This window comes from Rhinolophus sinicus, chromosome 17 (assembly GCF_057876585.1).
Source record: "Rhinolophus sinicus isolate RSI-liver-muscle chromosome 17, RSI-T2T, whole genome shotgun sequence".
NCBI classification, from domain to species: Eukaryota; Metazoa; Chordata; class Mammalia; order Chiroptera; family Rhinolophidae; genus Rhinolophus; species Rhinolophus sinicus.
Window position 1 is genome coordinate 101,072,066 of NC_142517.1, and position 16,676 is coordinate 101,088,741.

General features: G+C 40.4%; 1 protein-coding gene across 1 annotated transcript in view; it reads left to right on the plus strand.

The window, feature by feature from the left end:
- Positions 1-16,676, plus strand: part of WWTR1 (WW domain containing transcription regulator 1) — a 132,607-nt gene that overhangs the window by 66,914 nt on the left and 49,017 nt on the right. Inside the window, exon 3 of the mRNA XM_019748839.3 lies at positions 9,588-9,724. Coding sequence (XP_019604398.1) covers positions 9,588-9,724 — 137 coding nt within the window. The remainder of the gene's footprint in view (positions 1-9,587; positions 9,725-16,676) is intronic.

Genomic DNA, 16,676 nt, shown 5'->3' on the forward strand with positions numbered 1-16,676 from the left:
TCTGTACCACTTTGCCTCATGTGGGTGATACTTTCAACCAAAGATGCCAAGAAACACATGTAAAGAGATGTGGGCTGGGTTTAAAACACGAAACATAAGCAGTCCCTCTGCCCTCCCTGCTTTGGAAGCCTAACTCCATCCCTTTCAATGCCTCAGTTTTTGTCTTCCATTCTCCAAACCATTTCTTGTGAAATGGGATCCTGCCTCTGAAAAGCACCTCCTGTCTTTCTCCAGACTGGGGTTGGGAGTTCATGCAAGTTTTTTTCTCTAGTTCCAGTTGTGTCATGTCTTTCAAAAAGGTGCAGAAAGTGACTCTCACGACCAGATGACCAGAGCCCAGCATGGCTCATCCTCTCCCAGAATTAAAAAAAAGAAAGCAACCAAATGACAACAACAACAGCAACAACAATGAACAAAAAGGAATCTCTTCACATGAATAGAAGAGAAGCTAAACTTACCCAAAAAAAGTTTTGGTTTTAAGGAGGCTTTGCCTTTTTTTCGGGGTGGGTGGGAGGAAGGGACAAGTGACATTTAATTCATTTGGCCTCGTAGAAAGACGACAAGGGAGGGCAGCCGCAGTTTTAGCTTTGAGATATTTGATGTCTGGAGTGGCTTAGGAGCAGGCAAGCAATGTGTCAATGTCCCATTTAAGAACAACTGGAAAAACAACACGTTGAAACATGTGTTGGGCACGGAGGGCCTGGAAAAACAATTTTCAAAGTATTTTAACATTTAGAGTAGCTCGGTGGCTTCAAAACAAACTCATTTTAAAACCTGATCGTGAGATTAAAGCTGTTTTCCTGATGTCAGACACAGCTGATATGGGGAGTGTATCTAACACGAAGCTATCGAGATAGAAGGTCAAGCTCTGGACCACGTATAATAACAATAAAGGTAGGGTCTGGGCTCTGTTACCCTCCATAGCACTTATTCTTTCATTACCACTACCTCTTCCTCCCTGCAAGTTGATTGTCAGCTTCTAGGGCCCACGCTAAATCACCTTCTGTTACATTCATCCTGGAGCGAAAGGCACCGCAGGCACTCAGTACCATATGCCTATTTCTGTGGCATGAATTTAACACGGCACACCTAACGAATCTCAACGTAAGTATTTGGGGACAGCATCACTTCATCTGGAGCTCGGCCGTAGGAACAGTACTACCGTGTTTCCCTGAAAATAAGACCTAGCCGGACAATCAGCTCTAATGTGTCTTTTGGAGCAAAAATTAATATATGACCCTGTATTATATTACATTATATTATATTATATTATATTATATTATATTATATTATATTATATTATATTATATTATAATATATTATATTATAATATGAGACCCAGTCTTGTATTATAGTAAAATAAGACCAGGTCTTATATTAATTTTTGCTCCAAAAGATGCATTAGAGCTGATTGTCCTGCTAGGTCTTGTTTTCGGGGAAACAGGGTATATCCTAAATCTGGAAGGAACTGGCTGTGTTGGATTACTGAAAAACAATATACAGAAAGCCTAGTAGACTGTACATTGTAGGCCGTTTAAAGGATTTTCAGTGGTAATTTTCACTACATCCACATTTGCCAAAACTGATTTGGGAACTGAATCCCCATGGAAGATACAGTTTCACTGTAAATGCTTGTAGAATGAATAAATGGAAGAATGTATACCACTTCCTATGGATGAGTCTAGAATTCACCATTCATACAGAGCCTCGTCTCTTCTCCATTTCTTCTCATTTCCATCCTGTGTTTTTATTTGTGAGAAAGGAGAACGTGGGAAAATATGTACCAAATACATAATTTATACTTGCTATATCTTTAAATAATAAAACATAGTGAAAGAAACTCTTAACGTTGTTGCTTTTTTGGTTTCAACACAAGAAACTTAACGTGATTTATAAATCTCTTAATAACCTTTTTGATCCTGACATGAGAAGAGAAAAAAATGCTAAGTGTTGATAATAAAATTGCCACACAGCCAGAGTTTTTTAATAGGCCTCTTGGCTTAAGGCAAGCGACCAAACAAAAACCGAGCCCTTTTCTTTTCTGTCTTGCTTTTTTAGGGAATAGGAAAAATGGGGTTAAGCAAGCGTTTGGCTCAATTTGCAGAGGCGAAGTCAGGTTTGCCTACATTGGGTGATGGGGAGGGGAGGGGGACCTCAATGAGGAGGGTGGGGTGCCTCTAACACAGTGGCTCACCCTGTGAAGCGAAATCAGAAGTGCTACAGAATGTTGGTAAGTAAACCCTTGCAGTAACCACGGATATTAGTCTCACGTGGACTCACATTGCGCTTTGGGGCAACACCAGGTCTGCCTGACTCAGCCTCTGCCCTGACAGAGCAGCTTCAGGATGAGTCTGCAGAAAGCTGGTGGTGCTCACTGGAAGGGATGCGAGTAGATAGATGACCGCAGCTGGCCGTGGCGGAAGTGCTCACAGGCCTTTCACTCTGCAGCGGCTACTACTGCTGCTAATTTAAACAAGTGGAGGCTTCTTGGCGTGGCTGTGATGGAAGTGGAGGATTAGAGCCTGGGAGTTAAAAATACAATCCCTGCCATTCATTCGGAATTCCAGAGACCTCTGAAATTTTTTGAATTGGCAAGTGAATGGTAGAGACCGGAAGCATGCACCAAAATAATGCTTGTATCGTCTTTTATTAGGGTAGCCTAAAAAAATCCCCTATTTATATATGAGTTATTATTTCTGTGTCATAGACTGTTTGATGAGCTGCCCAAATGAAAATCTGACCGGAACCTTTTAACTATAAATTCCTTGTGGTTTCAAAGAAGCATGAGTTTTCTTATCCAACACGCTTCTGTTATGTGAACAGTCACCTTTATTGTATGGCATGAGAAAGTCAGTTTTTATAGCTTTGGGACTTAATCTATGAATGTTTTGCTAATGGATGTCTCAAACTAGTACATTTGCAGCCTGACGTTTACCTCTTTGTGTCTTTTATTCTAATGCATTAGACTAGCCGGAGACGCTGCCGTTTAGGATTTGGGCAAAACAGAAAAAGAATTGTAACCAGTTACAATGTTATGATGAAATCTGCTTTGGGACAAAGAATCATCAATTGGGGTGACAATAGGGAGGATGACACCTTGGCAGGGAGGTTGATGGCTTTAGAAATCAAATGAAACATTAGCTATGTATCTTCAGTGGGGTGAAGAGCCAGCACTTTGTTTCTGATTGTCAATGAGTCTGTCCAAGTTCAAAAGCGAACTACCCATTGTCCTACTGAGCCGATGGGGTGAAGCAGAAAGGAACAATTTCCTGGATAGCTACTAAGTAGGTGGGCTCTCCAGGTTATACGTGGGCTGTGAGCTACCACGGCCATGGCGCCACTGTGATCACCTCCCACTCTGTCCTGGTTTTAGGTGACAGCAGAGGAATTATCTAGAGAAAGAATGTGTATCTGGGCCTGGGAGAATTAGTAAGTGTGTATGCCAGCTGTCTTTGTTCTTGTGGTTCAGACCCACCTCTGGTGTCAGTCGGAATAGCTAAGTACCACTGCCAAAAAAACAAAACAAAACAAAAGGCGCCACTCAGAGAAATGTAAGATATGAGTAAGATAGGATGTGTCATTTCCTAGGTCTTGAGATTTAAATAAGGACACACAGCCAGCATGTTTAATTGAAACACAGGCAGCATTTATCCCTGAAATACAACAACAAAAAAAGTACACCAGCTTTTGCATTAGTGTGTTTTAATTTTCATTGGGGAAAATTTCAAAACTTTAATGTGAGTCCTGGACAAGTCTTCTTGCCATCTCGTCCGGGATTAGCGTTGGCCTAGCGTTTGTTGTCTGCTGACAATGGGTCAAATTTATTCGGCCAGCCCTATCTGGGAAATTGTCAACCTCATGCAAATCTGTTTCAGTTTCCATTTTGAACACTGATGGGTTTGAGTGAACTGGTTCAAAACAAGCAAGTTGCAAAGCTCTTTCATTAATAGTTTTTAAGCAAGTATTCTTCAGTGTATGTACATTGATTATAACATTAAGACGGTGGCGAATTGGCCCAGTAAATCAAAAAGGTTTTTAATGCCTGCTTTTTAAAAATAAGACAATTTACTTACGCCTAAATTGGGCTTGTGAATATCATGGGGGTTGCAGCAGTATAGTTTTTCAGATACCAACTAAGGGCAGAACACTTTTCTCTGCCCCATAGGGTCATTTCTGTCATCACAAGAACTTATGTTCCATTGGAAGAGTAATATCAGCACCCCCCTCAAAAAAGAAAGAGTGAAGGGAGAGGTTAAAGAGAAACCAGGATGGTCAGGGGGGGAAGACAAGCGGCAGCGAACGTGATCCGAGTTTGAATCAGTCAGCCTTGGCGGTGTGATCCCAGGCTGCCTTTAAATGCCCATCTCATTGGGGTGGTTCTCTAATTGCCTCCTACGTGTGGTGGAAAAGAAGAGGCAGATTGGAGGCTGCTTCTAAGTCCTGCCCTAACAGCCCTGCTGATGGTTGGAGCTCCGAGTAATGTCTGACATTAATGTGAAACTCTAATGTGTTAGCAAAGTGAGGGTAAGGAGAAAGGAGTAAAAAGGCTTATATTTGAAGATGAAATCTTTACCCGTGGAAATGAGCAAGCAGCTTATGTTGCTAAGAACTCTAAGTTCTTTCAAAATTAAGTACTCGTAATCATTCCTATTTTTATATCTTTGTATGTTTCCAGCAATACAAAATGTATTACATAGGCCTCCTCTATTTCACAACGTCTTTGTTGTGTGGCTTCCTTCCATAAAGTTAGTGTAATAGGTCATGAACTGGAGGGTAAATTCATCCAAAAACACTAGGCCTTTTCCTGGGCTGTAAGAAGCTGATGGATTCTATTTTTACAGATAAGATTTTATCTTTGCCTTTAATGGCTCTGCTCCTAGGCAGGGTTTTATATTTACAGAAGGCTTTTTCTTCTTATACCTACCTAGTGCATTGTGCACAATAGGTGTACACTCCATGCTTGTTGAATAAACTTGAACCATATTTTGCTAGCCTTGGGAAGCCTGGAGATGCCATCCAAGCATTCACTGCTGAGGAAGTGAGCTTGGGAAATCCAGCGAACTGGCCAAGAAATCTGTAGGTGACTTTGGTGATTGTAAGTTTCCCAGAACAGACCTGTTTCACAAGGAACCTGGTGTGTTTGATAATTTTATTTATCCCCCGTCTCAGGGGTACTGGTGCTGAGACTAGGATGGATTAAATGGCTTGTCCACTTAAGTCATACAGGGTCAGAGCTAGCATTAAAAGTCAGGTGTGTGTGACTCCAAAACTTTGGTCTTTCCAGAGCGCACCGTGTCTCCCTGTAGGCTGTGTGTTTGAAAGATGCCCATATGAGTAGTACTTTTATTTCCTGGGCAGTGGTCCCCAAGGGCCTAGGATGACTTGGACCTCAGATGCCCTTGGGTGGAGTAGAGAACGGATTGTCAGATAGAGAGGGTGGGGAAGGGATGGAGGGTGAGAGGAAAACCAGAAAGACTGGAAGGAGGGAGGCTTGGAGGCCATTGCACTCATCTAGGTAAAAGGTCATACAGGAGTCTGGAAGGAGGAAATAGGAGCTAAATTAACAATCCCCTGGCGGATGATGGGAGGGGCCAGGCAGAGGGGATGGTGACTGGGAGGATGGTAATGCTGCTCCCCACCCCCCCTACTGATTTCAGTGACATTTTAACCCCAAACACAGAATATCTGTAATGAATAAAATGGCTTTCTAAGTTTGTATCTTTATTGAACATTAATCCAAGAAAGAAAAATTATTTCTCACAACAGTTTTCCATAGGTTACCATTTCCAGACAAATATCTTCTCAGAAGTACCCACCTCTCTTGCCCCTGGGCGACCCGGCAGCTGAAGCTCTTCTCCAACCTGGGCAGTTCTCTAGGCAGATACTCCTGAAGTGCTTGGAGATGAGGACTTGGGAAGATGAGGCAGTCTGGGAAGTCTTGGTTAGAGGGACCCTCAAAGGAGGAGGAAAAGACTACCCCCATTATCTTTGTCACAGGCACCTTTTCCGCCATCCACCACCCAGGGCCTCCAGGTGAAATCGGGCAGGCATTTTTTCAGTGCAGGAAAAAAAATTGTGGTGTCAGTTTTTCTTTCCCTTAGGAACTGGTATTTTTTCTTTATAAACAACATGGGGCCAGGTAATTGATTCCATTTCCCTTCTGACTTTGGCCACACAAAGCCATGAACCAAATCTGTAGTTTATCTTCAGTAACTTTTTAGTACCCTATGACCTACATATCAATGCATCATTTTCCTTTTTGTCTTTTTGTACCTTCATGAGTATTTTTGTTTTTATTGGTTATGAAAACAATACAAAATACTGTTAAAAACCTGGCAAAGTACAAAAGAGTTTAGATAAGGAAAAAAAACTGCACCAGTGAGCCTATTGTCCATATCACCATAAATAGTTTTGCATCTTTTTAACTTTTTGTTCCATTTTTCAAATATGAAAACTGTATAGAATATGAATTCATAGAATACACATATATAGGCAGATTTTATATATTATGTATATATAAATTTCCAAGAGCAATTAAGACTTTTAAAGACGGCAGAGAGACATTTTCTTGAAGTAGATTCAGCGAGGGAGTGAAATCAGGAAGGAGGTGGGAGTAGCAGGGAAGTGGGGATTAATCGAGCTAAACTGTGGGTCCTGGCAAACAGTAAGGTTACACTGAGAAATACGAGAAAGGAAATGACTCAGGAACTCAGAGAGGGAGCAGAGATGAGACAGCAACATGAAAGAGTGAATGGCTTATCTTCCGTTTGGGAATGGGGTGAGGGGTGCTAAATGATTTGAACAATAGGAGAATTTAGTTTTCGGAGCATATCATCAGCCATGTATTAAGTTCTTGTGAGTAACACCCTTGCATTTGGCATTCAGACTGGGGGCCACTCTGGACATCATACAAGCCGAGCCTCAGGGCAGAGTGATGTCCTGTTGCCTGGTCTGCAGAGGCTGGGAATTTGAGTGGCTTTCTTCTCAGTTGTTTCAGAGCAGTGAGAACCTCTCACATAAGAAAGGCTCCCTCTTGTACTCTAGTCTTTGGGAAATACAGTGAGTGACACTTCTAATGAACAAATCTGGGAACAAACTCCTTTAAAAGCCGTGGCTGGGTGTGGAGTTTCAAGGGTGGGCTGCGGAGGCTCCCAGGGTCCTGGGGGAGTTCTGGGACTTGCAGCCGTGGCCGAGTTGGACATCTTTGGGGTCAGACCTGTGGGAATGAGGGCCAGAGTGTTCGCCCAGAAAGCCTTGCTGTCTGTCCCAGGGGATGGCGGCTGGCCAGCCGTGGTGGCAGCCTGTAGGCAAGCTGGGCTCGTCTACCACTTGGGGTGTGGGTCCTTCTGCTCTCCCCAGATCCGGGAGCCACAGCCCACTTGTTCAGAATGGTGGAATGGGGGACCAACGTTTGGGAATGTATCACTCTGGCACCTGAATTATTCCTACCACTGACTGGTAGCTGAGTGACCACAGCAGTGTCCTCGTGTCTTCTGCCATACCATGTCTATCATTCTGTCCCACCAGGGCTGCACTCACACAGCCGTGGTGTCAGAGGGGCTGAGAAAGCCTCATGAAAGAGAGAAGGATTCCTCTCCTGCTGGTACGACAGTGGAAAGTATTTATGTAGGACATGCCTACCTTGGAAAACAAGTTTTAATAGGCTGGGTCCTGAAGTAATAGTTAGTCAAAGGGTTTCTCAGCTCTAATTACTTTGCTAAAAAGCTAGTTTGCTTAACTCTGACATCCTCATCAGTTGTTTCCTCACTCTGAAGGCCTGTGGTAACCCTCTGAGTTTCCACCAGACCCAAAGTTGACAAGAGGATTTTATGGAAGCTTTAAGCAGAATGACAATTGTTAAATTGAAGGTGTAACTAAGACCATTATTTCTTTTTCAGTTTTCATTTTATGCATTTTATGCTTAGGTAATTGTGGTCTTTTAGTTCAGTCTCTCTCCTCTTTGTTTTTTTTCTTAACAAGATAGTTCCGGTTCTTTGATTTTATTCCTCTCAGTTCATTTTCGATGATTTTTTTTTGAAGACTGAGGATGGCTCCTACAGTAGTGAAATTCAACAGTTCAAAACTTAATTTTGCCTTCTTTACTGAGGCCGACCTCTTTTCTTCTTCTTCTTCTTTTTTTTTTTTTTTTTTTTTTTATCACACTCATTTAAAGGCCTTCTTAGGACAACACCCAAATTTTCAGTCAAGGCAATGGATGAGTTCCCCATGGCAATAGCTTCCAGCCTGGGATGAAGAAATCTGAAGAGGAGTTTTAGCAGTAGCAGTATTCAAATGTGAGGAACAGAAGCAAAAGATAAATACAACTTCAGTTAAAATGAGTGATACGTATTGGTTTCCAAAGGAGGCAATTTTTGTTTAAATTTAGATGTGTTCACAGAGAGAACAATCACTGTCCTTTTCCTGTGGATCTAGGAGGGTCAGTAGTGTGTGTGTGTGTGTGTGGGGGGGGGGAGACTTGGAAGGAGTTAACATTGTTGCCAATTGGTTTGGGAGAGATAAGTCTAGTTGTAAGGCCTAGAACAGAGGGCTGGCCTTCAGCTTCTGCTATCAGTTTGTTGTCTTTGATCAATCTAGAAAGATCTCTGATAGAGTTCCTACAATAAAGTGGTGGCACCAGATGAATGTGCTCATCTTTAGAAGAAAAAAAATAATAAACTCTCAAAAGAGCTTGAGCTTGTGGAGTGGCACAGGGTTTATAAGGCACCCGGAATGACTTGTGATGTGGTTTAGACTGAGGTCGGCAAAGCTGAAAATCCAGCTTATCCTTCTAAGGATACATCAGAAACTCTGGGCAGAAATTTATGTTGTGCTAATTTCTCTGCGATTAAATCCCGATAACAAATACTGGAAGCTGTATATGACCATAAGTCTAATCATGTCTTCTCCCCCAGAAACTTTCATGCCTCAGCATCTTGGTTTCTCCCTAATTTGGCACTTGCCTTCCTATACTTCGTTCCTGCTTCTCCGTTCTCCAGCTACATACACAGTTCCCTCGCGTAGTAGAACATAAGCTTCTTGAGGGTTTTAAGTATTAACCTACGTGGACCTCACTGTGCCTTAAGCTTAGTTAGAGCTCAGTAATGTCTTGTTTATGAGGTTGGTTTCAAGGGCCCTGTCTTTGGCTGAGGACAGGTGGAGGTGACCTCATTATGTCAATTACATGAGCCAAGAGAGTGTGGGAGGGCCCTGCTTCTAGAGAGGAGTTCACACCTTGGTGTGGTATCCTGGATGCAGGCTCCTTGGGCTATGGGGAGGTATGCTGGGGTTGTCTGTTCCCTGGAAGGCGGAAAACCCCTAAGAGGGATTTTGCACATAGGGGCAGCTGGGACAGCTAAGTCATAGGTTTGTGTTCAGAGAGTCACCTGCAAAATCTCCAGTGTGGCCCAATTTGGATGGAGGGTAAGTGACCTGACCTTGGATGAAAACAACTGCAATGTGTCAGCTGCTTGTAAGCAGATCCTAAGGGAAGGAGAGCTAAAGTCATTTAACTGTTGTGCTGTTATTGGTGATGGGGATAATGAGAATGATGCTGACAATTAAAAAGATAATTGTTTTCCTTCTTTTAGTCACATAGAAAAAATCACCACATGGCAAGACCCTAGGAAGGCGATGAATCAGCCCCTGAATCATATGAACCTCCACCCTGCTGCCACTTCCACACCAGCACCCCAGAGGTCCATGGCCGTGTCTCAGCCAAATCTTGGTAAGCCCAAGCTTTGACTCGGAGTGGAATAAATGAGTGTTCGACCAAGAGGCTGTGGAGCTCAGAGCAGCTCTGGTTGCCCTGGGGCCTACTCAGGCACCCAGATAGTGTTTTTGCCTCCTTCTTGGCTGCCGTACCTTTCCAGGACCTTTGCCTTCCTGTCTCGGCCTCTGCTGTGCAGCTCGTGTTAGGCTACCTAACACTACAGTTCCGGCATCCCTTCCAGTTGCCTTTATTGAAGTTCTTTGAAAAATCACATAGACCTCCTGTCTTCATCCAGATTAAAGCAAATAGGACACATACCCCTTCTCTGTGAATTTGGTCCCTGAGACTGTTAAAGGTACAATTCTGGCCTCAAATCCCTTCCCTTCCCTTTTCTCCCTCCCTTCCTTCATGCCTCCCTTCTCCCCCCCCCCGCCCCATAATGTGTAAATGATACCAGGGTAGCTGTTTTCTTGACTTATCACATTAAATCCTGACAACAACCCTATGAGAAGTGATAGCATTCCCATTTATAGATGCAGAAACTTTCTCAGTCACATAGCTTGCGACTAGCAGAGCTGGAGTTTGAACCGAGGTTGATTCGATTTTAGAATGTATTCAACCATTATGTAATCTGCAGGAGGCTTCTTCCTATACCTGCCCTGGGGTAGTATGACCCACTTGTCACTTCCTTTGGAATGTTTAAATACGATTTTAGACTTGAAAAGTGATTATTTTCTGCTAATTGACTTTACTTCAAAAGAACTAAAATTCTGCCCAGTAGAGATAATCAGATGTGAATTAATATACTACAGCAATAGAACTAATCAGCTTTTATTGTAGTCATGCTCCTCCGCCCCCAAAGGCTAAAAATAAGGGGCCAATTTTAAAGTTTTATAAAAGATGGTGCCATTTTCATGTAACATTTCCATTTAAAACAAATATCTATATACTGCTCTATACACAGAATAGTTAATTTTGGGGAGTAAAAAGGATCTCCTGTTGGATTTTCAGGATTGAGCAGGATAAAAATGGAAGCCTTTTTCCTAGACACCCTTCCCTAATACTGTGGCTTAGTCAAAGTGAATATGAACTTAAGTAACCCCGAGTCAACTTCAAGTAAATGTATTGTCTGTCTTTCCAGGAAATCTGGACCTACCATTTTAAAGCTTGCAGATATAAAGTATATCCAAAAAGTAAACAACTTGGAGTAACCTTGTCTAAAGGGCAGATCAAGGAAAATGGTACCAATGCTTCTACCAGCAGTGGTAAACCAAAACTTCCCATGAGTCATTTGTCCCCAATATATAAGAGCTCAAGTAGAAAGCAGATGCAAGTGTAGTAAAGAAACCACAAATTAGCTATCATTAGTTTCAAGGTTTCTTTAACCATTTAATTTTCATTAAAAAATCTAAAAACTGATTATTAAAGTATTAACTTTATATTGAATTATAATTGGAAAAAATCTTTTATGGACGTGGTTAAAATAAATACAAACACTTTTTCAAAGAGGTGTTCAAAAAGTAAATCTTCCTCTGATCCTCATTCCTCTGTCCCTTAGATGTTGGCTGGAGCAACAAGTGTTTTCAGTCACATGTATGTAATCGTTCACACAAATGCTAGCATATTATACCCACTGTTCCACACCTTGCTTTTTCCACTTCTGTATCCGTACATATAGAGCTACCTCATTCTTTTTAAAAAATTGCCTAATAACCTAACATATTGGTATGCTATAATTATTTTATTTAACTAGCCCCCATCTGATGGATATTTAGATAGTAGTGTGTTGCTAGTACACAAAACACTGGAGTTAATTTTTAAAAATTGTGCATTAAGTAGGAAGTAGACTGAAAAAGGACCTTAAATGCTTGAAACTTGATACTGAAGGCACATGTGAATCTGCCTGCACACACACACACACACACACACACGCACACACACACACCCCACACCAAAAGCCCAATTGCTGGTATAGTATATCTAAAGAAATTGTAATCTGAATGTCTGAAACAAGTTTACCTGTGGTTGAATAAAATATCTTACTTTCCAGATTTCTAATAAATTGGGGCAGTAAATTTCTCAAGGCACACATTCTGGGGTTTTTCCAACAATATCTGTGTATTTGGCCATGGCAAAGTGTGCTACTAACCTATAGAGAATCACAGATGTGTCCCATAGATGGAAATGTAACAGGGAATGTAAAGTAAGCTCCACAGATGGGGATAATTTAGAGAGTCACAATCTGGTCCTAATAATAAGTGATTTACTCAGAATGTTTAATTTCAACCTATAAGTCTGCCTGTAGTTTATACTCTTTATTATCAATCTTTAAAAATATAAGGAGCAGATTCTTTTCTTCCTCTTTTGTTTTAAGGTGTAAAATATGGTATTTTCACTATTTCAGAAAGAGATATACATCAGTGTTTTTATATGTGTTATATATGATATACTGGTCATATATATTAGCATATATAAACATATATATATATATATGTATATATCTTCAGTATTTTGAATATGATTCAAATTACTTTGTCTGTTTTACATCAACTGCACTTTTTTCTTCTTTTTATCTTTTGACCAGAGCACATCCTCCTCCTCCTTCTCCTCCTACTTCTTCTTAAATCTAGAACTTTGGTCTTTTCAAAGGAATGTAGCTGACAAATAAGTGAACTTAAGTGATATGTCCCCTTCACTGGGAGATATTTATGTATATGTGAAAATGATGTCAAAATACAATTAATGACATGACTATCACATGGTAGAATTTGTACCTTTTATAAGCTCATTTAATGTAATTCTAGAGCTGTGATTTAATCAGTCACGTAGCTAAATATATTCAGCAATAAATCTTTTGTTGGGATTCCATGTTTTTCTGTACGTTAGGTGCACAGAGTTGGGGGGCAGACTGGCAGAATTTCAATCCTGGCTCTGCCCGTTACTAGCTGGGTAACTCAGTTACTTAATTGTATCTCAGTTTCCCCATATGTAAAATGAAGATTATTTTTATAGTATGAGATTATGTATATGAGTTTATATATCCATGCCAGGTACACAATAAGCTATAAATAAGTGTTTATTCTTAATATCATCATTATTTGTGGAAAGAAAAGTTTTATATATTATTTAATTATAGAATGTTAGGCTTGAAGACATTTTCATTTTTTCATTCTAAAAGCTCTCAAGAAAAAAAAAGATTTATTTTGGGCTGGTTACAGTGCAGAGGGCTTTAAATTAGGAACAATGTTATTTATTCCTTTCAGTGAGGATAGCGCCCTCTGGTGGAAGTGTTTCAGTCCCCGTCCCTTCCTGAAATGTGGCTTGTAAGTCAATCCATAGTTTAATTCCGAGAAGAGAACGTATTACTTAAAGTGACTTATGAGTGACTTTGTAAAAACGGAGGATACTTTTGTCAGCCTGCATCAGTATCCAGTGAAAAGACATGTCTCTGTAGGATGGCAGATTTGTTGTGTATCTAAACTCACTGACTTTTCAAATGTCTCAGTAAACTGAATTAGAGACTCTGCAGGGTAAAAATGTAAGAAAATTTTTTTTGCACCTTATTTCAAATAAGCATTTCCGGTTTTGTCTAGTTTTTAACTGAAATTGTTGTTTTCACATTTAGCAAATCATGTTATTTATCCTTTGATTCTGTCTGAGCAGATTAGTGACTTCTGAGTGTGAGTGCCCAGAGATAGTGAATGGAAGAAGAAAGGAAGACCTTGGAGGACTTTAGATACTAAAGAGGAGAGATTACCACTGTAGGGAAGCCTATCGCTGGAGGGCTGAAAATTTGTTTGGAATCTTCACTTTCATGTAACACTTTCCTGGTAGGAAGGAAAATTACTACACATGTGAAAGTTGATTTGTTTCATACCACAAACCAGATAGGATCCCATATCTTTTAAGTGGGTTGTTGGTATGAGTACTTACTATTAATAACCACTAGTTTTTTTTTAAGGAGTTAAAAAAAATGAAACAAAAACAAAACAAACAAAAAACAAAGACTCTACACAGGCCGTGTTATACATAGGACACTGGGCTTGGGGAAGATGGGAGTCGGCTAAAGAAATCAGGTAGGGTATTAGGGTGGTGATAGGGGTGGGTGCAGAGCAGGGGACCTTTTTGTTTAGCGGTTGATGGGAAGAACTTGAAATCAGAACTGACTTTCTCTTGGGTTAGAGACTGGTCGCCGTAGTTGTTTAACTTCTCTGAGTCTCATCTTCCTTATCTGTAATGAGAGCACCCACCTCACAAAGTTGTTGTATTTAGAGGCCATGCCTTGGTCCCTGGCATAGAGACGGCCCCTGAGAGATACATTGTTATAACTCATTGTTAGCTGGTGGCCTGGTGTCCCCTCACTTTTCTGGCCCCCATGTACTGAAGGCAGAGCCTGTGTGTGCTCCTTTCTCAGCCACCATTCCTGCAACTTTTGTTCCTGCAAATTTTCTCCCCGTTTGGGTACTTTTGCTTACACATTGTGAAAATGAGCTGTAACCCCAGACAGCAATTGCGAGGGGATGAAGAGGACAGTGCTGGTGACCCGGCTCCTGCCCATCATTCCCGGGGGTTTGGAGAAAGCAGGCGAGCTGAAATCATGCAGCAATTTAGCATAGCCCTACATTTTACAGTATTGTTGCCAAGAGAAAGTGACATGCAGTTTTGCCTTGTCTGTGATTATCTTAGCGATCATAAACCAGGGTTTGTGTGGCTGGGCTCCTGTCACACGTTAACGACCTCTTTGCTGGAGTGAGGCCCTGACGGAGGGTGCCAGTATCCTTCCAGACAGGACAGGAAAAATAAAGACTATATAGCAACTTCACCAGCCCTCGCCGGTTTAGAAACTTTTGGTAAAGTGCAGCCAGAGTATATTTTTAATGCTATAGGCATTTTTAAAATAGCGCGCATACACACACACACACACATACACACACACTCACACACACACACACTCCCCCCACTTTGAAGATGTGCCATCCACCAGGCCAGAGTCTAAGTCCTCCAGGTCTGTCTTGATCTGTACTTCAAATTGCAAACATATGTGTGGGTTTTTCTTTTCTGCAGGGCATGCTTTTCAAGACAAGATGGAAAATCTTGTCTGTGCTCATTTGCTAAGTTGGCTCATTCTTCCCTCTAGGAAGAGTACAGAGGCACTTAAAACCATTTTATCAAAAGCAAGTAAAATAGCTAAAGGGACCCCTCAGTCTAGTGTTACTTAAAGCATGTAGAAAGGTATCCTGAAAGTTTGCTAAATGTCAGATTTATGCATAGGACCTCTTATTTTTTTCTTTTTCTAGTGATTTTTTTTTTTCCTAATCGAATTTATGTGGTGAGCTCATGGGAGATACATCTGGCTACTGTGATTTTTCCAGCTCTGATGTTCTTACTACTTTTTGAACTTTGTGGTTTCTGCAGTATAAATTAGCCTGAAGTGCACCAGCACATACACACATGAACCCAAAGGCAAATTGAAAACCTCCATACTTTATGGAGGAGGGTGGAGGTGAGGGGGTTAGGTAGGATTGGGGTGGTGAAAAATGAGTGTTTATGGAAGGGAAGGAAGACTGGTAGACACAGAAAAGGGAGAAGATTCTGGTTAGAAAGGTGGTTTTTTTCTTGATTAAAAAAAAAGAATGGTTTTCTAAACTCCATAGGAAATCAATATGATTTTCTTCTGAGATAGATTTGGAGGAAGCCACTATTGTCAGAATTTACTCTATTTAATCAACATTATTGAAGACTTCTCTTTGGGTTTTCAGAAGAGATTCATTACAGTTCCTTTCTTTTAAGGCTTTTAAGGAATATGTGAAATGGGTGCTCAAAACAAATCATTAAATCAACTGATTCAATTCCTCTTGTGCAATAAAATAGTATATAATGGTATATAAAGATATGAATGTTGTGTTTTCATGGCCTATTCCATTTATCTTAATATGCACGAATCTTTTATCTAGATCAGTATTCATTTATCTTGATATATTAAGTTTAGGTGATGAAGACATAGGTTTTATTCTGTGAAATTTAGAAATTAGTTAAGAAAATCTCCTCTTTGATAAGAAGTCTCAAGAGCCATTAAAAATGTTGGAAGCCACAATTTTCCTAAGAAAAGATTCTCCAAGATAAAATTCCTGAGTGGTTACTAGATGAATACTTTGGAAAACTGTATACAAATATGTATTATTTATATTTTAACCCCCCCCAATTAAATGCCTGCAATATGAAAATAAATATATTTTTAACTATTGAAATAATAGTTTTAGGGATTATGTGGCACGTGGAAAACTGTTTATGTCAGTCTAATTTTATAAGGCAGGGAAAATTGCTTATGCTATGGATATAATTTTAGTTTTTTAAAAAGACTGCTCACATTGTTTTTTCCCCACAAGATTTTGCTCTCCATCTGTGTATTTCTAGCCCTTAGCCAAGTGCACTATGCATCTCAGGTGCACCATTTTGTAGAATAAATGTATTGAGTAAATCAATTCTGTATTTTTAAATGTCGGTAGTGATTATAGTAAGACTCTTTATTTTTTAAAGATTTTTATTAAAATATAGCTGACATACAATATCACTAGCTTCAGGTGTATACCATAAATACTCAACATTTACATACCTAAAGAAGTGATCACCATGATAAGTCCAGCAACCGTCTGACACCGTACCATGCTATCACAGTATTATTGACTATATTTCCTATGAGGTATATATTACATCCCCATGACTTATTTGTTTTATACCTGGAAATTTGAACTTCTTATTCCGCTGTATCTTCCCCCCCTCCTTGTCTAATTTTTCAATTACAGTTGATATCAGAAGCACAGCATAGTGTTTAGACATTTATATACTTTAAGAAGTGATCCCCCTGACTATTCTAGTACCCACCTGGCACTATACATAGTTATTACCATGTTATTGACTATATTCCCTGTGCTTTAGTTTACAACCCGCATGACTATTTTGTAGCTAC